Source organism: Capricornis sumatraensis, chromosome 12, assembly GCF_032405125.1.
Source record: "Capricornis sumatraensis isolate serow.1 chromosome 12, serow.2, whole genome shotgun sequence".
In the NCBI taxonomy this organism is placed as follows: domain Eukaryota; kingdom Metazoa; phylum Chordata; class Mammalia; order Artiodactyla; family Bovidae; genus Capricornis; species Capricornis sumatraensis.
Genome location: NC_091080.1, coordinates 43,667,014 through 43,675,644, shown reverse-complemented (window position 1 = coordinate 43,675,644; position 8,631 = coordinate 43,667,014). Strand labels below are relative to the sequence as shown.

The 8,631-nt window shown below is 50.0% G+C and overlaps 1 protein-coding gene across 2 annotated transcripts; it reads right to left on the bottom strand.

Moving 5' to 3' along the window:
* Positions 1–6,034: 6,034 nt before the first annotated feature.
* Positions 6,035–7,930, bottom strand: AMER2 (APC membrane recruitment protein 2). Of its 2 annotated transcripts, XM_068984783.1 has the most exons (2): positions 7,186–7,930; positions 6,035–6,897 (listed from the first exon to the last, which is right to left on the bottom strand). In XM_068984783.1, exons 1-2 carry the CDS (start codon positions 7,928–7,930, stop codon positions 6,035–6,037), a joined length of 1,608 nt encoding a protein of 535 aa, XP_068840884.1. The 2 variants fall into 2 exon arrangements, with proteins under 2 accessions (XP_068840884.1, XP_068840883.1); XM_068984782.1 differs by having other exon boundaries at positions 6,035–7,930.
* Between the last annotated feature and the right edge of the window lie 701 nt (positions 7,931–8,631).

Sequence of the window (8,631 nt, the reverse complement as noted above, 5' to 3'; positions counted from 1 at the left end):
ACAGGATACACAGAACCAGCCTAGACTGGGCTGAAGGTAGAAAAACAAGTGAAACGTGCTCAGCATGACTGAAATCCTATCAGAGCAGAAGTATCACCATGACAACAGAAGAGATGTCTGTCTACACTTTTGAAGTTAATCCCAAGAAGGTGCAGATCCCTCCCAAGCAAGGAGGATTGTCTGCCTCTAAATAGTACCCAGCAGCAGCCTTCCCCCGGAACGATGCTGAATACCACCATCTCAGACGCAAACCCAATTCTCAGCTGCATGACATGCGTGAGCACTTTCTCTATTGAAAGTGAGCTGTTGATGAGATTTAGCAGTTCATAGTGCTTGTATTACTGTAAATCATTAAAGAGTGTCTATCCTTGTCCTGGGTGAAGAGAGAAAAAGAAAGGGATGGATGGAATGAATGGGATAGAAGTAAACCAAAAGGATGAATTAGATATGCTCTGTGAGGGAGGTAACATCACTTAACCCACATGGCTGTGAGAGGACTGAGTAAATATTTGTCAAGCTCCTGGAAGGGGCTGGCATGAAGTAAGTACTCGACAAATGTTAATTGTCTGTATAATTACTATTCTTACTTTTAGAGGAATATGTGTGTGCGTGCTAAGTTGCTTCATTGTGTCTGACTCTTTAAGACCCTCTGGACTGTAGCCCGCCAGGCTCCTCTGTCCCTGGGATTCTCCAGGCAAGAACACTGGAGTGGGTTGCCAGGCCCTCTTCCAGGAAATCTTCCCAACCCAGGGATTAAACCTGCGTCTCTTACAGCTCTTGCATTGGCAGGTGGGTTCTTTACCACTAGCGCCACCTGGGAAGCCCTTTTAGAGGAATATGTTTGACTTAATCCATACCGCCCTTGTTTAGTCTCACTGCATTCTGCTCCAACCCACAGACTATCAGCAAAATAAATAAATAAAAGTATAAAATGAAATAAAGGTGTTTCTAATGAATATTAAGAATGTCTGATTCCAGTACAGCTATGTGTGAACTCCGAACTGAATGGGTTTTTATTAAGCATGAGATCCAGTATAAGCCCCTTGAATATGTGTTGCATTGAGTTAAAAGTAAATATCAAAATCAGATATGCCCACTTTCAGTTCTGGAGGCTTAGTGGCTATTTTAACCTTTTGTTTTTCAGTTTGAGAAGGAATTGCTTTCCATAATCATCAAATGATCATTCTGAATCAGTCCTTAGAAACATTGTCTGGGAAGATAACTTTCCTCAGAAGTGGCTAGTGTTGCAACAAATTGCCTCCTCTCCGTGGTCGTCACAGTGAAAAGGCTGTGACAGGCAATGCACGGTGGCCTTCAGACAACCTTCAGAGCAGGACAGGGTCTGCCCTGAGGAGGGACCACATGCCCAAATCACCTGTTATAACCCCCTCCCTTCAACAAGTATTAATAAATGTTGGCCTCTGGTTTTCCTACCTGAGAAACCAGGCTGCCCTGTTGGTCTTTGGCTCCTAAACTCCTTTTAAATATTTGTGCGTACAAAACTGAAGACTCCTAAATAAGAACTGTGCTGTTCATCCCTCAGTCTGCCTGGCTAGTGGAAGGGAAGTGGGAATTGGGCTGGAGTACTTCAGTTTCTCCTCTTATTTCACCCAGGTACTTCTAATGGGCCATCCTCAATCACATATGAATGTGAGAGCTGAACCATAAAGAAGGCTGAGCACCAAAGAATTGATGCTTTCCAACTGCAGTGATGGAGAAGACTCTTGAGAGTCCTTTGGACAGCAAGGAGATCAAACCAGTTAATTCTAAAGGAAATCAACCTTGAATATTCATTGGAAGGACTGATGCTGAAGCTGAAGCTCCAATACGTTGGCCACCTGATGTGAAGAGCTGACTCATTGGAAATGTGTCTGATGCTGGGAAAGACTGAGGGTGGGAGAAGGGGGTGACAGAGGATGAGGTGGTTGGAGGGCATCACTAACTCAGTCAGCATGAGTTTGAGCAAGCTTTGGGAGGTAACAAAGGATAAGGAAGCCTGGTGCGCTGCAGTCCATGGGGTCGCAAAGAGTCAGACATGGCTGAGCGAGTGAACAACAATAGCAATGGCAGGAAAAAATAGGTAACTGTGATGCTTTTTCCTTATGTTTAATGGTGTAAGAATCCTGCATTAATTTTTTATCAGTGATAAGGGGAGCTGAGTATACATGTGAACGTAGAAGCCAAGCACAGGGGGCCACATCCACATAGTCTATTAAGAGAGAAATCTAGAATGTGAGTGAGGACCAAGCTCCACTGTGCAAGTGTCAAAACAGGCGAACATGCTGAACAGCATCCCAGTACTGCTCCCTGAGGTCACCAAGGAAACAGGATGGAAACCAAAGGAGAGATCAGAAAGCTCGCAAACCAGTCTCTTCAGCCAAAGTTAACTGTAAAACGTCTCGGAAAATTAATCTGACAAAGAACGTAAATAACAGAAACTCAAAGTTCAGCCAAAGACACCGCCACCCCTAATACCATCTTTCTACTTTAACAACTGTGAAGGTAAAGGGCTATGTGAATATTCATGGAAGTGCCAATACCTGAAAACTATTTCTGAGATTAATGAATAAACCCTTAAACTCCTGAGTCATCACTTTCATAGAAATCACACAATTTGTATTTAAATAGGCAGATAATTTGTGGGAAATGGAGCTAAAGGAAGTCTTTAATGTTCCACATTCCATTGTTGTTATTAGGTGACATAATGCAAATCTATTTCCTCTAGCGATGACTCAAAATGCTCTGGGGCTAATGGAAGCAAGAAAATCTTAAAAGAAGCACAGGGGTTCGAGCCACACTGCCTAGGTAACATAGATGCTGAAGTCAGGCTGTTTTTGTGCCAGGTTGTTAAAATGACTGATAAAGGGAGGGCCAACAATTGATTTGGACCTAGAGGATGAGACGGTTGGATGACATCACCAACTCAGCGGACATGAGTTTGAGCAAACTCCAGGAGACAGTGAAGGACAGGGGAGCCTGGCACGATGCAATCCATGGGGTGGCAGAAAGTCAGACATGATTTAGTGAATGAACAACAAAACAATTGATTTGACTTTTTCCTACAGAATTTGGCCAACTCTTTGACTAAAGGGTCTCAACCCAGTATTTTAGCATCATAGATTCACAGGAAAGGTGTCAGCAGCCCATATCCAATCCTTTCCTTTAAAAAACAGCAACTATGGCCAAATTAGGTAATGGCGTTAATAATTACTGGAATGTAAATCTACTAAAATTCTAGAATACAATATCTATGAAAATGACTAAGAGAAAGTAGCCCTTGACACAAAAAGGCAATGACAATCCCTTGTCTGTGGTTGGAAAAGGTTAAGACACAGCTCCCTACACTGATCTTGATTTCCCATCAGTGACTGAGGCCATTTTATTCATTGCCTGAATCCTTCATCTGACTAGTGTGGACAGAATTCTTAAAGATAGAGAGTTTAAAAAAAAAAAGAAAAAGATATGGGAAAAAGAACAGAAAAAAATAGTTTAAATCCTATATAAATGGTTCACTGACAGGTAAGGAGAAATTAAGGTAAACTTTGCTGACATTTTTGTTTGCTAATAAAAAGACACAACACAGAGGTACAAATGTAGAAATAAGTCCCAAAACTGTGAAAGCAAAACTAGTTTGTTCCAGTGCTTACAAAATAGATAAATAGGTTGTCTTTCTATTACAATATTCTCATCAGTCCTTTAGGGCTTTCTACCTTCCCTGTGCTACTGAACAAACCGAACTCTGTCATGGACTCAGGCTGGGGAGACTATAACCCCTGCAAGAAGATGCACAGGAAGAAAATAAAGATCCTTTGTTTTACAGCTAGAAATAAAATTTATGTTCCCTCCCCTTCACTAGGGGAAAATGGACATATTTTGCGTCTAAGTAGTATGATTAGTGTTGAATCTAATTCATATCCCTTTCTCAAGACAAAACTAATCTCTAAGACACCTCCAAGTTCACGGTGAACGCCTTTGTCTGTTGGTTGTGCACAGCTGAGTGCGTGAGCACGTGTGAGCTGCTTTATGAATTCCTGGTGGTGTATTCAGAGTGCTTAAGGCTATGTCAGCCTACGAGATCTCATCGACAGACATAAGAAATTAAATATTAAAACACTACTTTGAAATAACATTAAGGATCTGACATGATGCAATAAAAGCCAGTAATCTGAATAATAAATAAATTCAGTCAATTTCTACCACCTCTTCTAATGGAGTCCTTGCAGGTTTAAAATGGGGAACAACCTGCTTTGTGCTATTGGCTAGGATTTATATTCCTTTGATGTCTGTTTAGTTTGTGACTTCTTTCATATTATTAAAATAGATCTTCATATACTTGCCTTATTCTTTCTTTTATAAAACAGAAAAAAACTTAACAAGCAGGTACCACCAGTTCATTACTTAGGGAATCTCCCTGGAAAATGAGAGTTGGAGAGAAGTGTGCATGTCTTTTATGTGTGTGTGGTTTCACTTGAATACGAATCTCCCCAATACCATGAACCATCTCCTAGTAGAAGCTCTGATCTTTTGATTAAATACACTGAAATGTTTCAAAGAAGATATTTTATAACCATTAGACCCTAATAGCATTCTAGGAAAGACTTCAGTTTATCATTCAAACTATCAAGGCATATGGTAACCCTTTCTGAAATAAATGCTTCATCTAAAATAACAGAAAACACACATATAAGTAAACCACTTTTCAAAAATAATCTTGGCACACAATGTTAACGATACATAAGTTTCCCAGTGTCATATTCTTAACATATGTGGCTCAGTCCTAAGACATAAAGAAGAAGTCAATGAAGAAACTACATTTTCTATTGTTTTTCTTTACGTGTTCCTTATTTTGGACTCCTCATACTGAGACACGGTTGAATCCGAAATTTTTATAACCAAGGTAAAAATCTCTGAAAACCAGGGTCCAGGGTGACAAACAGACTTTTACCCAAGACAAGGCAGAACCATTCCTTTGGGACATCAACACAATGGATTTTTTTTTCCCCCTGCACTGAAAGCCAGAGAACCCTTATAAAACAAAAAGAGAACTGCTTCTGTCTACAGTACATAAAAGAACATCAATGGTTTGGGAGCGGTTACGGTGTCTAGCTATAAAACCAGATTTTAAACTGGAGGTTACTGACAGATTATAAAAGGTTAACAGCTCGATAATCTGTAAAAGATGCGTTATCTACACATGAAAAGGTTATAGTTCATAAATGCTAAAACACTGCGTCTGTTGGCATTTAGTGAAATCTTGCCCTGGTCCTCATCTCTGCACTGGGTGGGGAAATAAAAAAAGAGAGAGAGAGGAAAAAAAAAAAAAAAAAACCTTCTCTGCTGAGGTTTTTATTTCTCCCCAAACAAATGATCTAAATAAACCCACCAAACCCAAACTCTGATCATCTTAGTGGTAGATATATGTCTATTTGCATACCTAGCAACTGAAAGTACAGCAGGTTTTCTGCCCATCAGTCCTGCCTCTGCTCATTGGGTAAGTACCTGGCTCTTTCAGCTTTGTAGGTGTTTCCCACACAGTGATACAGCAAAGGGTGTTTTGTTTTGTTTTTCTTTTTTCCCCTGGAAAGGAAAAGGAAAATAAGGAAGTAAAGTGTCAGGAAGAGAAGGGCTCCTCTCTGGTTCTTCAGATGGTTCCTGGAGGCCCGCTGGACGGTGACACGGCCAAATATCATGGCATGATGCCTCCTTAGGTTGGGTTGTCTTATTTTCTGCAAAGGCAAGTAAAGGTGACTTCTGAACGTTCGGTGCAATAAAGAAAAAAAGAAAGTGGCGCGGGGGGGGGGGGGGCGGTTTAAAAAGGGGAAAAAAGTGCTTGAAAAGAATCCTCAGGGAATTATCTGGAGGGGGAATCCCGTTGTGCAGCATTCCCCTGCCTGGGGGCAGAGCTCCTGGGTCCAGGCTCCGAGTGGGGACTGTTGGCAAGGCCTTTCTCTGGGGATGGAACATTTGTCCTAGCAGTTTCCAGACAAAGTTGTATTCCTCAACATGCGGCCCCTCCACCTCGGCCTCGGAGACCTCACAACTTTTTGGCACTATCGTGGCATGCCGCGGCCCGGAGGGTGGTCCCAGCCAAGCCCCGGCTGCTGACCCGGCGGACCAGCACCTTGGACACCGGGATTTTGGTTCTGGGCAGCTCGCTCCTGGCTGGTGGCTGGTGAACCACCGGGTGGCTGGATGGAAGGTTCGCCAGATGCTTGATGCTGACCGGGATCTTGGAGTCCTTCAGCAGGCTCCCCGGCGTTCGCAGGGGGCAGGTGATGGTGACCGGAGACACGGGCTTTAACCGGGACGAGCAGGATGTCTCCTCGCTGGCAGTGGGGGCCGCGGGCAGGGCCGCGGGGCTTCGATCCGGCTCGGCGGCGCAGAGCTCGTCGCCGCTGTCGCTGTCCCGGGGGAGGCCCGTCTTTCTCGCGCCGCCGTCCTCCTCCGGCCTGGGGGTGGGGGAGTCCCAGTAGCCCTCGTCGCTGTTGGGGACGCCTTCCTGCGGCTCCTTGTCCTGATGCTTGGGTTCCTCCTTCGCGGGGAGCTCCGTGGGGACCTGGTGAAGCCTCCGGCGCTTGACCGAGGATGCGTCCTTGGTCACCTCCGCACACCTGGCTTCTTTGGGGGTCTCGGGAGCCACCTGCGCGTCGGACGCCGGGGCCGCTCCTCCCTGGGGCCCCTCTCCCTGGTCCTCGGTCTGGGACAGCATGTCCCAGAACTCCTGCAGGTACGAGTCGTCCGCCTCGGCCGGGCTCGCCATCTCCTCCCCGCCTCCCTGGTAGGCCACCACGCCCGGCGGCTTTGTGGCGGGGCCCGGCTGGCCCGGCCCGGGGGCGTGCTTGGCACAGCCGGGCCCGGCCTCGTCCTCGGGGTCTGCGATAATATCTCCGCAGCCTGTAAGAGAGTCAAAGCTTTTCAGTGAAGTCACGTCAGAAAACATCAGACAAATACGATCGGCCGATGGGTCGGAGGGCGGATCGACCGAGGAAGGGTCGGGGGCGGCGGGCGCGCGGCCGCCTTTGGAATCTGCCCGGGGCGCCGTCTCTGCCGGCGCGGCCCCGGGCCCCGCGGCGTCCTCGGCCGGCCGGCCCTCCCCGGCGCGCGGCTCTGGCTCGGGGGGCGCGCGGGGCCGCTCGGCGCGCCGCCCGGGCCCCGAGGCGCCCTCTCCCGGGGCGCAGGCCGGCTCGGGCTCCCCCGCCGCGGGCTCACCTGCTGGCTCCGGCTGGCGCGCGGCCGCGGGCGCCTCCTCCTTGACGCACTCCAGGCTGGCGGTGAGCGAGCCCGGCCGCGCCAGGCCGCCCGGAGCCCCCGCGCGCCCCGCCGGCGCCGCGTCCTGGGGCCGCCGGTCCTTCCTGCGCCAGCGCACGCCGCCCAGGAGCCCCCGCAGCCCCCGCTTTTGTCTGCCACCGGCCTTGCCCGCGTCGGCCTGCTCCGCCCCGCCGCTCTCGGGCCGCCCGTTCTTCCGCAGGAGCGAGAAGAAGCTGTGCGACTTGGCCACCGAGCCGCCGGCCGCCGGGCCCGCGCCTCCCGGGGCCGCCCGGGGGGCTGCGGGGCCCGGCCGCGCCCCGTCCCCGCCGCCCGCGCGCGGCTCCTCGCGGCGGCCGCCCTCCAGCGCCAGAGCCTCGGCCAGCCCGTCGTGCGTCCGGCTGCGCACCAGCCCCGCCGGCCCCGCGCCCTTGCCGTCCCCTTTGTGTTTGACCCCGAAGATGCTGGGCATCGCGCCGCCCGGCTTCCTCTTCTTGAACAGTTTGAAGGCGGCCTTGTTGATCTTCCCCGACGGCGGCTCGGCGGCCGGCGGCTCGGCGGCGCGATCACAATGCAAGTCCATCTCTACCGCGAGGGTCCCGGCCGCGGCCCGCGCCTTCCTCCCGCAGCCCCCCGCGGCCGCGCGCCCGCCGCTGACAGCCGCGCCGCGCCCGCCCGTCTCCATGGCGACGCGAGCAGCCCGGCGTCAGCGCGGCCCGCGCCCGCCCGCGGTCACCCGCGCTCTGCATCCGCCTGCGGAGCGCGGAGAGGGCCGTCTCCCCTCCCGCCGGGGCTTATATAACGCCCTAACCCACTTCGCGGCCGGCTCGGCTTTGTGCTGCGGCTTTTTTGCTGCAGAGCCGCGAGCTGATTGCAGAAATTAAAGGCCCGTAATCTCGGAATGCAAATTCCATCCAGTCTCACCCACCTTCAGATTCCTCCTCCCGGCTGGCTCTTTCCAGAAGCCCAGTCCGAGGATCGAAAACTACCCCCCGCAGGGACAAAGAAAGCCATGCCAGCACAAAACGCGGATCTCTTCCATCAGCCATCCTGGACTTCATGACTCTTCATGCCTTTCCCGCAACCTTCATGTCCCTCTTTATCACTGGGGTACCAAGTCCAGCTGCCAAGGTGGCTCAGTGGTAAAATATCCGCCTGCCAATGCAGGGGATACAGGTTCGATCCCTGGGTAGGGAAGATCCTCTGGGGGAGGAAATGGCAACCCACTCCAGTATTCTTGCCTGGAGAATCCCATGGACAGAGGAGCCTGGTGGGCTGCAGTCCATGGTGTCACAAAGAGTCAGACATGACTGAGCAACTGAACAACAGCAACCACTACCAAGTCCTCCAGGCACAGAGGGTATCTGTTTACATCGGCCTTGTCCA